A 21,737-nucleotide genomic window follows, 5' to 3' on the forward strand; every position below is an offset into this window, starting at 1 on the left:
TGCGTGCCCACCGCATTTTTGTGCCCCTCTGCTGCCTTTCACTGGAATAGCATTTCTGACATGTCGGACGAGAGGTGGCATGTCGAAATAAGTATTGCTGGGCAAACTGAAAGCGCTGCTTAGACGACAGAAATTTGCGCTTCTGGCTTGCCGAATGCGTATCAATCAAATGGCCAAGAACATTGTGTGATCCACAGAGAATTGATTTATACCGGTCTCACATAGGTGTATTCTCGGTCGCGATCGAGCCCGATCGGGATCGAAGTGCTCGGTCGCGATTGGCTCCTTTTCAGTGAGTTGTGGGAGGGAGTCAATCACGGTCAAAAGTGACTGTGTGATACCGGTATTAGGCTATTAAAAAATTCTCTGTACATTTCTTTTAGATTACGCTGGGGGGGGGGGGGGGGGGGGAGGGACTTCTCATCTCATGTCACACGTACGCTTTCAAGAACATACTGACCGTGGGTGACTGAAATGAGCAAACCCCAAGGCACCGGTCCGCGAGCTTGCACAAGGGACTATCGGGCAAGGGAAATATCGCAAAAGGGAAATTCAATCCCGATTGGGCTCGACCCTGATATAAAAAGTCCAAGTGACACGAACATTATAAACATGGGATGGCATTCACAAAGAAAAGTCCTTCAGCTACAGAATTGCTCGTAAGAGGTTATGCCTGCGAATCCGGGTCTAGGACATAATACTAGCGATGGCTAGCGGCCAATAGCAAACAATACTTAAGAACAAAAAATGTGTTAAATCGGCCTCTATTCATTAGGCTAAAGAAACTCTGTACTGCTTGTAGACAAAATGAGTTCTATAGTATATTTGCTGTGATGTGCTGTGGTTATTATATTTCCTCCAAAGTTGTTTGCACAGAATTTGTGGACATTAGTCGCCTATATGTGTAAGATAGGGTCATAAGTCCCCCATTCTCCCATCATGCTGCCTTAATGAATTAATCTGGTGCAGATAAAAATGCTTTAAACGTTGTATAAACTGATAAAATAAATTGCTAGGAAGTGTTGTTGCTCTCTGTGGCTCTCTTCCACCGCTCTAGCTTATTTCACTTTTTCTGGTAAAAAAAAAACTAAAAAAAAGAAGTTTTTGGCTATTGCATTTGAAGCATCTCTTGGTTAGGCTTCCAATGAAGGTGCAAATGGTCATACAATCTCGGAGTCCTGGACTCTTGTGCAGAGTATGGTACATTGGTCCTCACGAGTATGGCGTCTGGAACACGAAATTGTTACTTTTGGCTATTGTATGAATTGGGCAGTGCGTCGTTGGGGCTTTCATTTCAAAAGGTTGGTTGCTTGGGCTGTTTCGTGGAAAAATTCCTTCAGTCAGCGAAAATCTTTCTTAGTGCGCCATACATGAAATAAAAGAAGAAAGCTGTCTTGTCGCCTTCTTCCTTGCTTCCACGTATTGCGCAATAAAACAAGGTTTTCCTTGTCCGAAGCTTTCATTTCGGTAAAAGTAAGACTAACGTGATGTCATGTATGCCTTATCGCTACCCTGCTGACATCATTCACGGCGCTTTTAAAGATATAGACCCATGAAGAGCGTGCGCGGGTTCTAGTTTTTTCATGCTGGCTGTGCGACAGTGCGGAGGCCTGCACGGCGTAAGTGCAAACATCGTTATGGGGCTGCCTTGCTCACTAATTTTAGGTCCTGCCAGTGATAACTGAACTCCGCAAGAACAAAAATAAATAAAGAAAGAAAAACAAAGAAAGAAATGAAAAGGAAAAGAAAGAAGCTTTAGAGTTGGGTTTGCTGCATAAGAATTCCGTTGGTCCTCGCTACTTCGGATCGGCGTCAGTAAATATTGCGCTCGCTTTGAATTGGAGCCAGATGAACGTCGGGAATGTCGAACGTGTCCGTCTCTTTCTGACAGCAGCTAGACGAGCGAATGGCAAAAACATAACAGCGAGACATGTTGGCGGTTCTGTGCAAGCCGCGCAGAAAACAGCTGAAGCCGCCGGCTTGGTCGCTGACTGAGCGGGCCCAGAATGCAGATCGAAGCGGAGGACGACGCCGATACACTCAAATTGCTTATTTATTGCGCATTACTTCCCTTGCGATGACCCAGTCTTTCAACCAACAGATGGCTGGTTGGGCTGTCACTGCGACCGCTGAGAATTGGCATGCGGTACACATATACCCAAATCGTCTTATTAGCCATCTGTACTCCCTCTACAGTTGTGGCGGTGACCACATCCGTTTTCTACGGATATACAACGAACGAAAAAAATGATACCTTAATATTAGTGCAGGAACATATATATGCGTTCAAGCGGAGTTCTTTTATTACAACGAAACTTTCTTTGTCTTCCTCCCTGGGGTTTCACATACCTGCGCGGTTCATTTTTCATCGAGCAAATTGGGGTGAAGTCGAAGAGAGCCTAATAGTACACTGGGTCGATCCCGGAAATTGTGTTTTGTCAGAACTGAGGCGATCTTGGAGATCGTGTTATCCGAGGTCACGTGATGGGAACACGTGGTGGTGTCTGCGTATCACGCCATTATCTTCCCGGATGGGTGGAACACTTATCCTCCCTTAGACTTCTATTTGGTTCACGCAAAGGAATTTTTTCAGCTGAACTCCATCGCATATCAGAATAGATTATGCTGCATTTGCCAATCATTATCGATTATCCCTACCGTTTATTTATTTTCTGTTTGTGGAGTCAAGCGCATCATTAGAGCAAAGTCATATACTGATGAAGGGGACACGTCATAATTAAGTGCCAGAAGAAGACCTGGCAATGGCAGATGCATGTGCAAGCTGGTGTCACGTGACAGTATGCGAGCATCATATCACTATAACTGCTCCGACAATATGTGTCGCAACACTCTGAGCAGGCATGAAGTGTTCGAAAACGACCAGCCGAATACCGTATTGCGAATTTGTGGCAAAAAGAAACCATCCGGCGACACCTGGTCGGTCGGCAAGGTGAGGCGCAGGCTGAGGTCCTTTCGTGGAATCCTGCAACGGCCCGTTTACAGGCTGTCTCGACGGCTGAATAAGTGCCGAGAAATTGGTGGTGATGTGACTCGTCAAATTAACTCCACTTATCGATGACTTGTCCTGGTTCCCTCCCGTTCATTCTTTTCTCCGGTTTCCAGGTAATAGTGGGGTGAGCGCCTCTAGTTGTTGTCCACGCCGCGCTGACGTCTGGTTAGGAGGTGCGGTGGTTTGACGTGTGGCAAACGTTCAATTAACACCCTTGGCTGTGTTGAGGCGTAACACACTGCAAATATCAGTTCAGGCTACAGCAGCTTGTGCAGGTCTGTTGTCGTAAAGAACCGCAGCAAAGCCCTCGTCGCCCTCTGCTGAGATGCCATGTGATGTCCGCATTCTAAAATGGTCTCCTCTGTTAAAGGTCTTCGGTACAAGCGTGCTATCGCGATTGCGAGCGATCGTATCTGTAAATTGCAGCGAGGACAGTCATAGAGAAGGTGTTGAAGAGTCTCCTCGCTACCACAGTTATCACACGAGGCGTCGTCGGCCCATCCGATTCTGAAAGCAAAAGACTTCGTAAAGGTCATGCGCAGTGGCTGCCGGAGCCAGAACGACCCACCCTCTCTTTCCGTCTCATACCCCCATGGCCTTTCGCGCGGCGGAAGACGGCGCGTTTCCGCTCCGCTTTCCTCCTTCGCGCGCGCCGGATTTAGCCGCTATCGTCGACTTCCCTCGCGTGCTTTCACTCGCAAATACAGCATAAGACGCGCGGCGACGGCAAACAGGGAACTAGAGTGCCCGTATAATTGCTATCGCTATAAAAAAAAAACTAATGACAAATGGCATTCCTTCGAAATAATTAGGGCAATCGAGACGGATAAGGCGTAGTAAATAAAGCTACAATAATGTCCGAAGCCACAAGTACAAATCGGGCAATCAGAAAAGATCAGACGTATTCAAGTAACATGATTTGGAATGTAGGTTAACGATACCAGCGCCCGAGTTCCTGCTGGCAACTTTGGTGGGGGATTTCCTCTACAGGTGTAACCCCACGTAACGTACTTCCAGAAGGCAACGCCCAACGTCCACGATGCGGAACTGGAAGAGAGCTTGAAACCGAGATATCCCCACGTCGTTATTCGTAGTAATTTTCCTCCTTCGACGCTTCGACTCTTTTCAACTCGCCCCATCGCGCGAGTTCGTGCGCCATCGGTTCCGCCCGCGACGCCGCAGCGGAGGCAAACCTGCAGACTCACGCACGTTTCCGGCGCGCCTGCCGCCGATGGGCGTCGCCGGCCGCAAAGTCGTGAATTGTGTCTTACGCAAAGGGCAGGCCTTCCCCCCGGCAACACGCTCACACCTGACCGTGAATCGGGAATGGCGGCGTGGCCCGGCCGCACTGACGCTAATGGAGAAAACAGCGAGAACAAAAAAAAAGTAACTACAAGAGCAACAACGCATAGCATAAAGAGACGCGGCCTCCGATGGATATATTTATTTATTCGTGGCCCGCAGCATGGTGCCCTTCTCTGGGAGGTTCGGTTACGAAGCAGTTACGCGTGAGTTTTAGTTCAGGTCACATTTCGCTGTTTTTTTTGGTTTCCTTTTTCTCGAGCCCCTGTGTGGCATCGCTAAGGGCTGGTCGCCAAACACTTCCCGCTTCCGCGTGTGTGTTTTGTGTGGGCACGTGCGGGTGTGTGCGTGGCTAGCTTTTGAATGTTCCTTTTCATGCTTGTGGCCAAGCGTCGCGTTTCTTTGTTGAAAGATTGAAATGGTTTTCTGCTCTTTGTCTATTGGGCTTGCTAAACATGCGAGTAGGAGGAAAAAGGAAGAGAGAAAGGAAAGGTAGGGAGGCGAACCACACGTGCGTCCGGTTTGCTACCCTGCGCGGAAGAAGGGGTGTTGGCGGATAGAAAGAAAGAAAGAAATGAAAGACTGGTGAGAGGAAGGCCTAGAAGGTGCGAGCAAGTGGGGCTGCCCCTAAATCTGTCACTGAGGTCAGTCAATGTGCGAAGCTGCTTACGTATTCATTCGAGTGGATTGCACTGCAGCCGAAAATTTGGATCGCTGCTACACTGCATCATACGCGGGAACTGACAGTGCAGCTATTGCGGCCGTTTGTTTGTGTGAACGTTTGTGTGTGTTCGCGTCTTTGCGTGCGTACATAAATGCACACGTGTTCTTTTTGTCTGGAAGTAATCTATCCTTCGCCCTCGACTCATACACAGGGCGGTGTGTTGTCAGAGAACGAGAGAAACCCACAAGCTCTCTCGCAATCCACGTGCAGTCTTTCACGTCTGTAAGTTATGACTCACCAATTCCGGAATACTTTCTGTACGTGATACTTCTATCTCAACCACCGAGGTGGCTCAGTGGCTATTGCCATTTACTGCTGAGCACGAGTTAACGTGTTTGACTACCGTTGTCGTCTCTCATGAGCCACTGTGTAGTTGCACTTTCAAGACTTGAAGCCCCAAGATTTCGTTATTTGCTTACATTTTTTTTTAAAAGCTCAATTGATTGGCTGTTGACAATGCATGTCACAGTCTTTCGCGAAAACAAGATTTCGGCTATGAAGACAGCGCGGCCAGCAGTAACGACACTGAGGATCACCGGGCTGTTCGTGCGGATAGCGATATCACACTGACTAGTTGATTTCACGCACCAGCGCTTTTTGATGCCTTTACGCCGTTAGACTGTTCAGCTTCGTTGTCCGCAAACCTCTTCCACAAAAAGCCGATTCTTTAATCTTGCGCTGCTGCCGTTCACAGTCTGGCACTGTTGATGCAAAAAGAGAAATAGAAAAGTGCGTCGTCATTATTAACATCCCTCCGATCCCTCCTTCCTTCCACTCTTCATCCTCGTTGTCGGTCATATCTGTGCCAGGCCCCCTTCGAAAAAAAAGTACCGGGCTTCGTCATTGATGGTAGGGGTCTGGTTTTGTCTGCGCAGAGCACTGTTCATTTCTTCTGATGGACGAAACAACGGGTTGTTTTCGTTGTGCTTAGTTTCCTGTGAACATCTATTACAGGAAGTTTCGTGGGGTCATGCCTACAATAGCCCGACTTATCGTTTTTGGTACGCTGACTTCGATGCCTCGAGTGGCCGATTTAGGTGCGAGAATCGTAACGCAACGCCTGTAGTAGCGGTATTCATGCGCTGTAGCGCAGTTTCATTTGGGCGCAGTTAAGGAAACCAATCAATAACTAATTCATTACTTTTGCCTCAAATGCATTTCTACAATATTTACTAGGAATGTGCTTGCTTTGTCCGAAAATTAAGGTGGACATGTTGTTCCAATTTCCCGTGATCTGAAATGGTGTTTTGGCGCTGTAGGGTCATGGAACTGCGTTGCTTGGTTGACCTTTTGCCACTGACTATTGTATTGTACACCGCACAATAGCCAGCAAGTAGACGAGTTTGTATCATGACCAGAGGATACGCGGGTGATTTATGTGAATTAAATGCGCACAAAAATAAGGCCCCGAGCACGGTACTCTGCGATGTAACAGAACAAAGTTACAGTATTCGTAGCTGCATTTATTTCGAGCCATGTTCCTCGTTTTAGAGGTAATTTTAGTAAAGTTCTCACCTAGGACAAGGAGATAAAGTCTAGCAAGTTTTGCTTATAACGCAGTACGCGTAAAACCTGCGCATACTGTCACTTCTGTCGTCTACTACCACCACGCGTTTTCTTCTATTACCGGCTAGGAGACCCGTTGTGTGTCCGTTCACGCCAAGTCGTTCCGATCTGCACCACAGCCGCCAGGTGCAATCGGGCACGACACGGCATTGCTAAAGTGCCGTGTGTTACAGAGGTTCTTTTTTTTTTCTTCTCCTCCTTCCTTCCTATGGCTTGCGTTTTTTCCTTTCTTTTTGTACTTTGGTACACTTCGTGGCGTCTATCGGTTTCCTTCCCGTCTGTTCCGAGTTTACGAGCGTTCGTGTATCGTCTGCCAGTTCCGTCTCTTCTTGTTTCTTGTGTGCGGAAAATATTTGCTGGCGCAGCTTCCTCGTTTGCGCGTTCTTTTTCTGCACACGCTTGACGCTGCTGTTTTCCCCGTATTTAAGCTGTTTCGTTATTTTTCTCTTTTTTTTTCTTGCCACATCCAGTTCACCGGTTGGAACAGAAAACGCGCACGTTGTTTTGCTCTCGAAGTTGGCTTCCGTTGGAGTCGTCGTCTCCTACGTGACTAGTTTGCATACGCTGTGACCGCACCTTATCTTATCCGCTTCTATGATTCATTATTCGTATAATGCACGCCGAATTAGGAATACTTCCTTGTTTTCTTTATGTTGCAATTTTTTTTTCCATTTCATGACTCACCCCCGCGACGGGGTATTGGCCAAGAATTACGTAAACAGAGCAAAATGATAGCATAAAATAAATTTCACGAGCATTGCTGAAGAGTAAAGACTCCGAGTAAGGCTAACTTCCCCTTACATGTACGAAAAGAAAACTAATCAGGCAGCATGAAATGAAATGTATGAAAGGTTAAGAAAATAGAATGAGTATAGCTGGTTGTCTCGGTTGGTGTCCGCAAAGAACTCCTGAACGGCTGCACAAATATCCCCGTGGCTCAACCCGAGAAGCGAGACTTTAAAGCAAATGACAAGAATTGTCAGGCCCCCAAAGACGAGTATACTTAAAAATACTCGCGATATCTTTCTTTCTCGGCGCAGTGAAGCGCTGGAACGACAACAAAAGGGATCAGTTGACTTCGTTATTCTTGTAATCGTTGCTGTCGCAAAGACCTGCGTAGAAACCTGAGCGTAAAAGCAGTGACCTGCTCTTTGCATTTAAGGCCGTCAAAAGCACTTTTTCATCACCAATAGATTCTTTGGCATTTTTTATGATTCTCTCAAAATACGCAGTGTGTTTGGGCACATTGTGACTAAAAGATAACTGGTTTAGTGACGTTGGGGTGAGAACTCTCAACGTCAGGATAGCAGGCGATGCTGGGCTATCCCTAGATTCGCAACGGCAGGGATGCCTGGCAGGCCAGTAAACGCTGGCAGCAAGCTAGCAGCACCCTAACACGCATGCCGAGGTGCCTGGTGCGCGGACCATGACTACAAAATCTACAAAAAGAAATTTCATTGGACAAAAACACTCAGTTGCCCACGCCACAATCACCCGGGTCAACAATTGCATGCTCTTAAGCAGAGAGATCGATATTGAGCAAGAGCGGACACTCCCATAGAGCCCAGCGGCCGAATCGACTATAGCGCACCACGCCGCTTATGCGATAACCTGAGCCCCACTTAGGGCCGATTTACGCTCGAGCCGCCCATCGCCGCAAGCCGCACTGCACGCGTGCGGTCGCGCGAAAGATTGCACGTATCAAACACTTGTGCACAAATATCGGTTTACAATGTGTAAGGTATGCACTCTGCACACAGTGTAAATTGTAATTTGTGCACAGGTGCTCGATACGTGCAATGTTTCGCGCGACCGCACGCGTGCGGTGCGGCTTGCGGCGATGGGCGGCTCGAGCGTAAATCGGCCCTTACGGTTTTGGTTTTGATCGCGAGCCGGTGCGCGTTACGCCGGATGCGCATGATCGGCGCGGTACTTGTTTCTGCTTCTACTGTTCAACCGCGCGCTGTTTTGGAGCGGGACCGTGTTTCTTTTATTTATTTCGTAAAATAAATATGATTGCGAGCGATCTTTAAAAGCCTTCACCAAACCTGTGCGCTGTGTAATGTGCAATTTCATAAAGTAGACGGCACATGCCTGGTTCAATGAGGAAATGTTTATTTGGCTCTATATATATGCTCATTCCACGCTTTTTTGTGCGTTTATCCGATGTGCTAGCATCAGGTAAGCAGCAGTAGTTTCCCGTAGGAAGCTCCACCGGATGGCACCAGCTGAAGAAAGGTAAAAAACAAGCACGTGGCCTTTTTGGCATTGAGACCTTAAAGTAAACTGGGTGTAGAGGCGTAACGTGCGAGACCGGTAAATGGGCCACATTATGAACAAAGCCAATTCGCATTCAGAAACATGGCTTAGAAGGTACCTGACTCATCCCAAACAAGACAATACATAAATTATGACGAACATCTAACTTTCAAGCATTCCTCCATTCCCAGACCTTATTTCGTGCTCTTTAAGAGTACAAAAACATGGGCGACTGAACGTTTTGAACTGAACACAGAGGTGGCCTCAACACAGACTCCCAGTCACACCATGCAAGATGTTGAAAGAATACCTTCTACTCGGCCTCAATATGTGTGCGTTGGTGCAAAGCCTGTTTTCAGCCGTTCAGAAGACAGAATTTTCGAGTTACAGTTTCCTGGTGTTTAAGCTCCTCGGCGTTATTTCTGCACGTTCTGCCGGCGCAAGCAACACATTCCCTTGTAATCACTCTTGGTAATCGCTCGTCACGTTTTAAATAAGTGTGATTACCGAAAGAAGGTACATGTTTGGATGGGGAGGGGGCGCATAAAAAGCTTCATACTTGGTCCTGTAGGATTCAGTCAACGCGTAACTAACAAACGTTAAACTAACCAGGTCACAGTGGTCGACCTGTTTTTCGTTAACTGCGTCACAACGCCCCGTGCGGCCAGCGTCCTAAAAAAGTACCCTAAAAACTACCAAAATAAGTTACAATAATGTCGGGGCCCATAAGAAGTGTCACAAACGTGCCCCAGTCAGGTTGAGTACACGCCTGACTTACGGCGCCACAACAGCCGGGCAGTCTTGCGATAACTGCGTTACTAAGCTCGGGGTCGTGCCCTAAGCCTAAAGTGCTAAATAGCGCAGGAGTGCGCTATTGTACCCCCCCCCCTCCCCCCCCCCCCAAAAAGAAGAAAAAAATACGCCGAGAGCGCAATACACCTGAACTACATAAAAAAAAACGAAAACGGGACGCCAAACAACTAAACGCTCACATGCCTCACTCGCTTCGGTGGCGTGTCTGGCTCCCGCATCTGGCGTGACATGGGCTTGTCGCTGGGCAACTCAAGAAAGCTACAAAGTATAAGCTCTTGTATATGCGAAAGGGAATGGAAGAGAACGAAAATAATAAAACATTGCGTGGTAACCTCGTTTACACTCTTTCCTTCCACTGCTCGCGTCAGCTAACGGCTGACGCATACCAGCAGCGTGACGTGTTCCCTATTACCCGTTTTCGCCGACTGACCGCTCTTGCTGAACTTATATCTGAATGGTTTCTCTCAATACATAAATTGTTCTGAGCCAAAGGGCCCCTACACCACAATTCAAACGTTCTGTCGATTTCGCCTACTCCTAGCTGACCTCCAAGGTGGAGCTGGCACAACGCTACGGGAAAAACGAAATATCATACATTACTGGACAAGATAAAATAAAAAGAAACTGTGCCCTATTTTAATGACGTGTACGAAAGAAAGCCTTTAATCTGAAAACTTAAACAGTAACGTTTATAAGCTAATTTGTGGCTCCGACGCCGACTGCGCTGTTCGCTCCTCTTCGACATTTGATACCGAGCACGCCGCCGCGCGCCTTCAGCCTTCGCTATCGTCGCGCTAAAACGGTGCAGGAAAGTTCACAGCTTTCCCGTAAACGCTGGCTCATATCGTGGCCCAAAAGCGGGTACGCAAGGCCAAGTGAGCACGTCCCAACTGATCTAACCACAGGGCACTGATTCACTTCGTCGGTCGGCCGTACAACCCTTTCATATGCCATGCTCGTATGTTTACACGGCGGTTGTGTATAGGTTTGGCTTTCGCTCGCTTTTCCAGTCAGCCGTACAACGCCCAGCTTTGTCCGATAGCGCGTGCCGTTCTTTCGTTCCGCGAAAGAGCGTCCACTCGCACTTCCTCTTCGAGTGGGCGTATTTTTGTTTTCCGCGCCAAACCACGTCAGCTGCCTTTGTTTTCCGAGGCCGTGGCCTTTCGCTTAGCTAGTTTGCATACTAGGCACTCTAGGTATAAGACGCCGTTAACTTAGGTGATTGCGTTCCCCGCTCGAGATATTTTCGTCGGCCCCCAGAGCGCTGGGCAATGCTATGGAATGCAATGAGCCTTTCTACAGTCGTGTCACGAATACCGGCTGGTACAACAGATGTAGTTTTTTTTTTGTATGAAAACATATATTCAGATAGTAGAACAACTATATAGGCAGGAGATCGCCGTTGACCCGTGCTACCGGAGGCCGACTTGTGACGGCTGCACGCAATAAGATGAAAAAAAAAAGTTCAACAGGGCCCTGAAACACTTTTTGAACGTAGTCAAAAAAAAAAAAGAAAGCTGACAATCTATTAATGTGGCTCCTGTGAACATGTGAGCCTAATATTACTGCACTGAATGCAGCAGGGAGTTTACAATATCGCGGCAAAAGCAGCGAACAGACGCTTGGTTTCTCATCCGCAATGTCGTCATGCACCGTCATGAAACGCATTTGGCTCATCCACTCTATTGTACGATCAGATGATTGCGAGCACACTCTCAGTAATACCTAAGTGGTAATGTTGTGTTAAATAAATTAAAAGTATATATGTGCGCGATATAAAAAGCACAGACGAATCATTTCATCTTTTGTTTTCTTCGCTACCCTAAAAAGCCCGGAAGACATTACTTTGGGGGGAGGTGAGATTACAATGAATGGGGTAAGAAAATGCCCAACACACACAACTAAACAAGAAAATAATAGTTAGAATAATGAGAATCAGTAAACACGAATTATTGCAAAGACAATGACTTATTAGAGATAATATACAATATGTAAAAAAGTATTGTAATCACAAGTGTCAAGCTTCCCAAAATACTTCAAACACTTATCATAATGAGCGGTATTTCATGTATATGATAGAACAACCCTAAATAAAAGAAGGGAAAAAATTGAGTATAAATTACTAAACATGAAAGCAAACTTACAGATTAAATCAATACACCATTTCCGAACTTCATCATCAGAACATCACATCTTTTTTTTTTTCTTTTTCACTTTATCAGCTTTCCCAGTTCCACCCCTTTTCTCGCTGCGCGTAGCTGCGACTGCTGTGCGTGGCCTCCGAGATGGCAAAACGTGCTGAATTGTGTAAGTCTTTCGCGGCCGCCACGGGATGCCGCCACGAGCCATTTCGCCGCCGCAACACTGAAATTTTGTCCGGGGCTTTGCCGTTTCGGCTTCTTTACTGTGCAGCCTCCAGTGCGCTAGCGGAGACGAAAAGAGATAGAAAACTGGGTATCGGTGCGATAACTCCGCTTACATTGAATCATTACGAAACAGTTTGTGGAATGAACTTAGTAGGACTTCGTACTTTAACTTTGAGGTCATTCTATGATTCGTTAGAAAAGTGTTTCAGGGCTCCCATAATTTTCAGCACAAATTTGGCAAACCTGTACATAAACGGGATCATGATCTCTATGAACCGACTGACTGAATTGCCAATTTCGCACCCTTCTCCACTGGTCAGGTTAACGATTCCTCACGTCTGGTGATCTACATCACTGCTAACCTGACTTGTACCAACTCGGCCACTTCTGCGAAGCCCACTTGTTACTCGCACTTTGAGCTAAAGTCTTACTGGCCCTGACGTTTGCATCTCGCTTCCAATAATTCGTGTTCACTTGCCTTCTTATAAGAATACATAGCTTGGCAACATGCAGTGTAGTAATAGGCTGTTTTCTTTAACAAAGAAATAAATCATAAGAGGAGAAGTAAATTGCTACTGACCCTTGAACAGCGGTCAGCAATGGGAGGAGGAGTGTTGGAGAGAATGAATATCGAAGAGGACAGTGTAAAGAACAGCCTAAATGCATACAACAGAGCGACTAGGTAAATGTCATCCGTAATTCGCATGTGGAACGACATCCGCGAGAGATTTTGTCACACGGTCCGGCACGCCCGCACTGCATAGCTCACGTACGTAGGAGAGCTGGGTGGTAAGGAAGGGGTCGAAAAGACCCTGCCATTCGAGGAAGTCCGCTGACGGGCTTCGTGTATGCTACGAGGAGCAAGGGAACCGCGTTTATGGCGCCCCTACATATGTTTTGCATTCGGTGCCTTGGGAAGCACTCGTGGGATGCCTCAAACGTCATTTTCCCCCTCATGCTGGTATAGGCTCTGCCGCAGTGCTTTCGCCTGGCACGCTGTGGAATTGGCAGGGAATCCTGCATTTTCCTTCTTGCAAACTTGAGGCTGATACCGATTACGTTTGACGACGCGGACAACGATTTGAGCCAGGAAGCGGCTCAAGACAGTTGTCGTTGTGGAATGATCTTGAATGGTCTGTCATATTACGGCAACACCTGTTTATGGGTAGGCGAATTCACATGTTCAGGCGTTCGTAGAAAGAATAATCACGTTTCTTTTATCGGCAAGACCTTATCAGAAATCTAAACTCTATCTGCCTCGACCTGCCAGTCGATTTCAAATGCGCTTCTTGTATATCGGCGTGCTCTCGCCTTTACCCTTTAGTGAGCGATTTCTTGCCTTGTCTGCATAAATGGAAGCTCAAGCGTGAGCCTCAAGCTGTTTACATTTGTGGTAAGTTCATTGTGCTTAATGACGTTGCTGCTTTTTTTCTTCGGGCTATCAGAAATTGTCGTACCGTTACTCACTTGTTCATGAATATTTGCAGCTTATACCTCTTTCCCATCTCCGCCTCAAGTCTTGTGCTTTATGGCGCCGGGGGCGTAGAGCCCGTCAAGCCATTGTAATTCTGGCTTTATGTCGGCGCTCCGAACATGGGATGTGTTGAATAAATATTCTGATTGATTTGATTTAATTTCTCCCCCTACAGATTGCAGTCTAAAAGGTGCGAAGGAGAGCACACGAACAGCCATGTCCTCGCTGTTCACGAGCAGCCGCCTGTCGGACGAGTTGGACGACCTTCGTAGTAGGCTCAACGACCAGTACTCGCGGCTGGACCGCGAGTACCGGTGCTACGAGAACCGGTACCACGACATCCGGCGCAGGCTGTTCGACGGCAGTCCACTAAAGCCTTCTGTCTGGACCTCGCTCTCCAACGACTCCGAACGCTTCTGCCTACGACTGGACGTCGGCCATTTCGACAGCGACGACCTCGAGGTGGGTAGAGGACTGGCAGAAAAGCACACCACATTTTTCGATACTCTACACACGAACAAAAAATGAAGATAAGGAACCCACCCAGTCCAACATTTCACATTTTCCGTCTCATGTCTTTCCATTTCATTTATTTGTTTGAGCGTGATGAAGATTTGCGAGAATTTTGAACAAGGTTGAAACACTGTTACACAAAGTGGTGAAGAGCTAGTAAAGACTCCAAATGCTGGCAGTGGACAGAAAGCAAGATATTGCAATCTCACAAAAGAAAATGAGTCTGTGTGTGCGAGCATTCGAAACTTTCGAATACCAGCATTCGAAGCAGATAAGTAGTTTCTTCGCACGCACAGGGCTCTCCAGAGAGAGCGAATGATCGCTGCACCACCTATAATGTGTGGCTATCTAAGCGATGTAGCCTGCGCCACTAAGCAAGTTCTCATGTTTTGTTTCTACACTACGCCCGCGGGCGTAAAAACGTGCAGTACTTATGCTGCAATTTCATGTTTATTTGAGCACAGTCGGACGTTTTAAAATATCTGAAAATTATTAGGAAAATATTCGCATTCACGAATTGCGTCCTATTCGATTCGGTCTTCGAATCGAAAAGGTTATGCCAGCATTCTCTTTATTTTAGTGATAATTTTGACTGGCCCTTTCGAAACGCTCCGGAAACTGCGTGATCGGTGAAGGAGAGAATTTGCATTTCGAAGACAAGCATACTCTAAAATTTAATGAGGATTTACTACACATGTCGAAACCGGCTTCATTGCGTAGTGAAGTTTATTTCTTGCTCTACACGGCCAAACTTTAGCGCCTCCGGAGAGTTCCCAAACGGCAAGTCGAAGATGCCATTAGAATAGAGATAACGTTCTATCCGAATGAGTCCTTACATTCCTTTCGACTGTGCCAATGCTTCATAAACACTGGGTGTTGCTCACGCAGGTCAAGACCGTCGACAACCAGGTTGTGATCCACGGCAAGCACGGCGAGCGCACCGACGAGCTCGGGGTCATCTCGCGCGAGTTCACGCGCAAGTGCACCCTACCCAAGGACGTGCAGCCCGAGGCAGTCAAGTGCTCCATCACCTCGGACGGGTTCCTCATCATCGAGGCGCCCAAGCGCAGCGACAAGCCACACGGCCAGGAGCGGGTCGTGCCAATCACAGTGGTCGAGAGCTCGACGAACGCTGCCACCACCAGCACCGGCACCGGCACGAACCAACAGCCCAGCGCTCCTGGTACATCGGGAAAGAAGACCGTGACGACGGCGACAACGACCATGAACTCCGGGGGCACGTCAGGAACAGAGAGCCGGACGTCTTCGAGCACGCACATGGTGACAACCACGTCGTCCAAGTCGTCTTTTCTGAAGAACGGCATGGGGCCTGGGGCCAGCACTGGAGCCATCAGCAAGGTCAAGTAGAGAAGCACACGGCAACATGCACGAGGATCGTCTCGGGATAGCACTATGCTGAGCGAGCCGAAGCCAGGCTGCGAATTCAACTGTTGGACTTTCTAGGTGTCACGCTACCATTTCCCTGTGCTAGTGTTCTGGCTTGAGCCTCCTGAAAGGTGCTTGAGGTTGGGTAGGATGGAAGCTTGGATTTCGTCGGCTCGACACTACGAATATTAAAGGCGCATGAAAGACATAAACGAAGGGAAGAACTAAGACGGGTAATGTGTCTGAGGTCCTCCCTTTGTGTCTGTTACGTTGCTTTACCATTTTGAAGGTTCAAGTCGTACATGCTGCCGTTGAGTTTCTAATGCGTCGTGACACTATACACCACACTGGGCACTTGAAAAACTGCACTTATTTGCTCGCTTGATGTTTTACTCTGGTCTGCCAGACACTAAGCTTCAGTATAGTTTACCACTTGAGGCAACTAACTGCCTTGCCGCAGCAAACATTACCTTCTGTCACGAACTAGAATTGTGACTGTCTGACGTGGTTTGTTAATCGTGGTGTCACGTAAGCAACCACAGGAGTGCCTCCTCGTACAATGCTTTACCGAAGAATAAGTTTAGGAGTTAAGGTAAAACGTAATATTTTAATATTTAAGTGCGATCCGAAGCACTTCATGATCACGGGGACTTGAACCAAAGTTGGCTGGCCTAAGCTTCCTGTTCGATTTGGCTCTCTAAGGCAAGGTACTGGTGAAGCAACCTATATGGTGATTAAGTTTGGGACATAAACGAGATTCTTTGATTCGAAAAACGGCAGGAAATTACCAGAACAGTCACAATGGTTTACATTAAAAAGGAAAGATACACGTGAGCGAGGCCTAGAAAATCCAATGAAAATCAAGCACTGTTGCTGATAAGAGTATCCATGTGACAGGCTTGAAAGACAGTTGAAGACAGACAATTATACTTCGTGCATCTCAATAATTTGGTTGTATGTTTGCTGGACACATGAAAAATGGTTACGAGGGGTTCGTTTCGAATCGATGTGTACAGTGCGTTGAAGTGGCGCCTGCTTTCTGTTAGAAAGCCATCATACAAGACGTTCATTATTTTGTGGTTTAGGACAGAACTTGACAATAGAGCACGGGGTTGAAAAGCGCTGTTATGCCGAAGTGTCTGACAAGCCATGTCACAGGAAGCACTTGGCCTAAATGCCGAAATATCACAGCAGTGCTCGGGGTAATCCTTTCTCACACGTCTTCATGTGTCAGCTTTGTTGAAGTTACAGAAATGAAAACTTGGCGAATAGCACCCAATATATTTATTGAGGATTCCTGCATCATTAATGGGCATTATATTTTTGTAGACATTAAAAATTATTTCACCTTGCAGACCTTATCTCGGTTACTGTTAGAGTAAGCAAAGTTCTCTAAGAACAATGTGTGCTTTGTTATCTGAGTCACCATATGTGCTGACATATAAAAACAAAGAGAAGGAAACTTTGACTGCAACCTAAGTTGGAATGTTTTCACTCTGTTGTTGTTCTTTGCCTGCTACTGAGCAACTTAGATTCTCAGTACAACTTAATATTTATGCATGTTGTTTGTTGTCGAGCAAACGAAGTTGAAAACATACGCACATTTTTTACTGTTATAGCGCGTCCGTCTTAGCACCATTGTAGCAAATCACTCCTTGTTTATTGTGTTCGTTAAACATGTCTTGTTATTTAATTATACCTTCTTATCCTGTACAACTTATCTCAACACGTATTCAATAAAGATGCACTTATTCATAGATAATCTAGTTTCTACAGCACTAATTACATTTTATCACAAGTGTTTTCGTGCAATGTGATGAATATTTGAGGTTTCGAAAAGCCTTTGCTTATCATTGGATTGAGTATAAGAGGCAGTCTTTTCAAGTCTACATGACATCACCGTGATAGAAATGCCAAATTGTTCAGATGGCTGTGCAAGATCAATGTAAGTCGTTACTTTTATGCCGTGACGTACGTAATAAAGGAATAAAATGAGCAACAGGTTAAAGTGGTACAGTTGATGTCGTAATCAAACACGTCTATACATAGCCTTAATGGTCGGACAGTTGCTTTAGCAGTGAAAGTTGATATATTCCCTCCCTTTTAGTAAACTCTTTCAATAGTACTTTATGGGCATTATTGCATATATTACAGGGACTAATGGTTTATTACATAAGGGCTAGTATAACAAAGACAGACGCGTTGCATTTAATTCTTCAAACGATAAGAGATCCTCTGCACGCTCTGCCATATTTGATATGCCTTCGTACATTTTGGACGTACCGTATGTTTTTAATCTTGCAAGACACAAAATACCGCACGTGTATAGGTGGGCAATGTACAATGACCGCTGTTCATTTTTTAATGCACATGTAGGTGAGTAGTTGGCACTGAACATGAGGGCATTATTTTTATTTCTTTGTTTTTACATTGCTAAATAGTCATTTTACGCGAATGAAAAAAAATTCAGTCATTAAACGCATTGATTTAATTACTCATGGAAAACTACATTCAGCTGCTGTTCACCGTCAAAACTGCGTGGAAAAACTAAAAGGACAGAAAAACAGAAAGGTCGTGGGAAAGCAAATACTAATTGTTTCAACTATAGCAATTGTTTTGTGAAGGAAGCTCCGATACGCTCTTTCACTCTAGGACCTACTTCTGTCTACCAAATACCTGTAACGATACTGAGACATTTCATAACAAATTCTGCTTCTCAGTTTTATGCCTGATGGATTGCGAACGAGTTTAGTTCGTGCATTTTGCATCATGTGAAGCACGCACTGCTCTTCTTTTCTCGCTCTTCGCTATCGTTTACGCCAAAAACAGTTCATACTTAAGAACACCTGGTACCCAGAGTACCTGAAACTCTTATGTATTCCTGTGGTAATTCATTTTCAATGAGGAATAGAGAACCTGCATGTGTGCATGTTTTCAGAGAGACATGCAAATGACAGAAAAGACGATCAGACGGCAAGGTTAATACGCTTATATTTCTTTGCAGTTCACCTTTATGAATAACAATGTCTACCAAGTAGGTAATGAAAGCCACGGGTGATATAACGTAAAGCTATTCCAAACTGCTTTTATTACTTTTCTACAATCGGTCCTCCACGATTCGTAAAACATTTTTTTCGGGCCACCCAGACTTCACCTGTCTATCACGCGACGTCACGTAAACCGTGAAAGCTCCCCATATAATATATGACGTGCACATACTGGTTTTGCGTGATAGACAGAACAAACGAGAAATAGACATTTCCGACTCTGCACCTTTCTTTTTTTGCCGCTGGCCCTGCGCTATTGGTCAAAAATTTTCGAGCTGCACCCATTTCGCCTGTCAGGCGACGTCACAAAATTGCGTAAGTTCACCCCGTCCATGTGGCGTGTACGCATTTAAGGTGCATGAATAGGCGAAGAAAACCAAACTTTTTTTCACGATAGCTGGAGACTACCCCATTCCGAACGGAATAGATGTCTGTCTATCGATCATTCGGACACTGGCTAATCGGAGCTGCCGGGGACCATCAATTTATTTGCGCATAATAAACATTTTCTCACGGCAGTGTAATGTTCTCAAGCTCTTTCGACGTGTTTAGGAAATTGCTGGGTCAACTCTTCCTCGCTAAAGATATGTTTTGGCGCTATGCTTTACGCTGCGTTGCACGCCACAAAGAAATTCTACAAGCCACCGCAAGCTAAGCAAGGGGAAGCGGACCCATTGCAGACGGCGACAGCGCCCTACTGTTCCGGCTATCTACTTTCACTGCTCTAGCTCGGCCCTACCGAATCTCTCGCCACTGCTGCTTCTTCTTCGCCTCTTGTTAGTCAACTAGATCAGAGAAATCTGTCAAGATAGGCTATGCTATTTGTATTTAAAGCAAACAGATGATACTTCCTATAAACAAGGAGAGCGTATGATTGCTTGGTTTAAACAATGCTGTGGGTCACCCCCCGATGCTTGCATCAGCGGATAAGTGAATTTGACGTCAGGAGCTCTGAATAAAATTTATTGGAATAATTATACGTTATAGGATTCCAGGTCTCGTGTAATATTTACGCTTTCAGACAAAGAATGTCAAAACGTTTATTACTGCACGTGAAATGCGACCGCCACATCACATAGTCTGTAGCTTGTCACTGTCGTGTACAGGCACCATCATGCTTAACCAGATCATGCCTTAAGCGTTTTTCTGCTTCTCCCGTGGAGCGTTCTGTATATTTATGACTGGCGTGCCTTGAATGGGCAAGCTTAATCCGTGTTCCTTTGAAAGCTTTCGGTGTTTTTCCTGACAGACCGTGTTTAAAGTTAGCCGCCAATGTTCGAGGTAAGTGCAACAGTGCTTTTACATTACCGGAGACGTTCTGAACATTGTTGTGCACGCATTCTTTGCGCGAGATCTCAAAGTGCGCGAGCTTTCTCTTTGGTAATGTTTCATAAACCCTGCTGTGATGTGCCGCAGTTTCTTGTTGTCGGTTACCACGTTTAAGGGCTGCTTTACAGTGCGAACAGTGTTCTCTGATACATTGAGTGTTGTGTTGATTGAAAACTTGCACCAATTTGTACTTTTGGAACTGCTTGATTGTGTAATAATTGTACCTCTGATGTAGCAAACGAAAACCAAATGCCGAAAAGATTGAAGAGCGCTTCATTGAGCAAAATGCACGACGCTTTCCTTGCTGAGAACGCAGGCAAGCTTATGTGTACCTCATGAAAGGACTGTGCTAGAGCTGATATTGCTTTATTATTGATAATTTAGGAAGAGTCGAATTTCTGTGCGAAAGTGCACAAAAATTTGTTTTTCTGAGTAGAAGAAAATTTACATTGTGACTTTGGTTAAGAGCACCCCATGTTCCGCATAAAGGCAGCTGTTGTCGAAACACGTATTTTGCCTTTATCGCAGCGATGTTGAAAAATATGTGCAATCCGAATGCCAAATAAACAACGTTTCGACAGCATTTGTTATGGTTCTTGGTGTCAGCCATTTTCATATACCTGTTGCTTACTGCATATTAGGCCGAAGTGTTGCTTCAGGGCACTTGCTCTGGCTTCATCCGTTTTCGTTATCACAGTTACTTCCCTTAGACGAACAAGAATCGCATTATGCGTTGAAGAAGCATGAAACTTGCTACAATCCATCGGAAGAAATTGTTCAGGAGTTCAAAGAGGGGCAAGATTAACGAGTCTAACCGGTCCTATATGACTAGTTCAGATAAAAAGTTTTGTGAGGCCACTTGCCCGCATATTTTGGAGGTGAAGTTGCATCGCGTAATTTGACAACACGCATGCCGTACGCACATAGAAGCACACATTTCCAAACAGTTCTTCGCTTATCGAAAGTGCAGTGCCATATTAGGACTTTCCATTCTAGCGTCTAACTTACTGCACAAAAGAAGTCGTTCTCATGTGTGCTGGTTACACCGAAATTTCAAGTTAGCGCCCGTTGTTCCATTCGGCTACAATGAGCCGAATGGGACAATGTGACGTTGACATCACTCCACACTCAAGTGACTCCACCCCTTTGAAATGTCACGGCCATTATGGCTACAGTGCCAACGTTTCCCAACATTGCCATTACCCCAGTAAGCCGCATCAAGACCGAACACAGGGCTGTGATATGCATAACTGCGATCGGCAGGAGAGCCTCAGGGCATTTATAATGCATTAATCTCAGTCCGTAGAGGAGCATATGCCTTTGATGAATGCGAAATGTAAAACCACGCAGGCAAGGCTCTGGGGAAATATACCCGCTGTATAAAAAGAAATTAACTCGGCGCGTAGAGTTTAATTAGGTGATACCTTTTCTACAGATGTGCTCTTCAACCTAGTTTAAACATTCAGTAATTAAGGAGAATTCTATTCCTTTGCTCAAACACTGGGCAGCTGCAGCAATAGACGATCGCTTACGCTAAGCGCTTCCATTAAAGGGGCTCTTACTTTTTATCCTTCATTCTTCATCCTTCAGTCTAGTAAAAATGTCTGCATGCTCGCCAATGCCCACTCAATGAAACTTAAAACTCGAAAATAAACTTTGATTGAAGGGGTTGAACGATTCTGTACTCTGTTATGTGCATAGCAGGCAGCGCTGTGAAGGTTCGACAGATTTCTATGACTGCACACATTCGCGACCAAAAAAAAAAAAAATAGGGCGTGCACATAAGAAAGATATGGGCCCGTGTCATGTAATTTCGAGGAAACCTTCAGCTTCGCAATTTTATGTCGCAATGTATGGCGTATTTATCGCATGAAGCGGGACCGCAGAACTCAACCTATTTACCACCAAAGGATTGGAACGACACATTCCTGCGACCAGCGGTCACAAC

The 21,737-nt window shown here is 45.8% G+C and overlaps 1 protein-coding gene across 2 annotated transcripts in view; it reads left to right on the plus strand.

Annotated features, from left to right (window-relative positions):
• Positions 1-20,372, plus strand: part of LOC126544671 (uncharacterized) — a 41,808-nt gene extending 21,436 nt beyond the window's left edge. For both annotated transcript variants that reach the window (XM_050192120.3, XM_050192119.3), the window contains 2 exons: positions 13,690-13,976; positions 14,916-20,372. In XM_050192120.3, the coding sequence (XP_050048077.1) occupies positions 13,731-13,976; positions 14,916-15,395 (726 nt within the window). In that variant the 5' untranslated portion in view covers positions 13,690-13,730 and the 3' untranslated portion in view covers positions 15,396-20,372. The remainder of the gene's footprint in view (positions 1-13,689; positions 13,977-14,915) is intronic.
• The last annotated feature ends 1,365 nt before the right edge of the window (positions 20,373-21,737 follow it).

The sequence above is a fragment of the Dermacentor andersoni genome, chromosome 10 (assembly GCF_023375885.2).
Source record: "Dermacentor andersoni chromosome 10, qqDerAnde1_hic_scaffold, whole genome shotgun sequence".
Lineage (NCBI taxonomy): Eukaryota > Metazoa > Arthropoda > Arachnida > Ixodida > Ixodidae > Dermacentor > Dermacentor andersoni.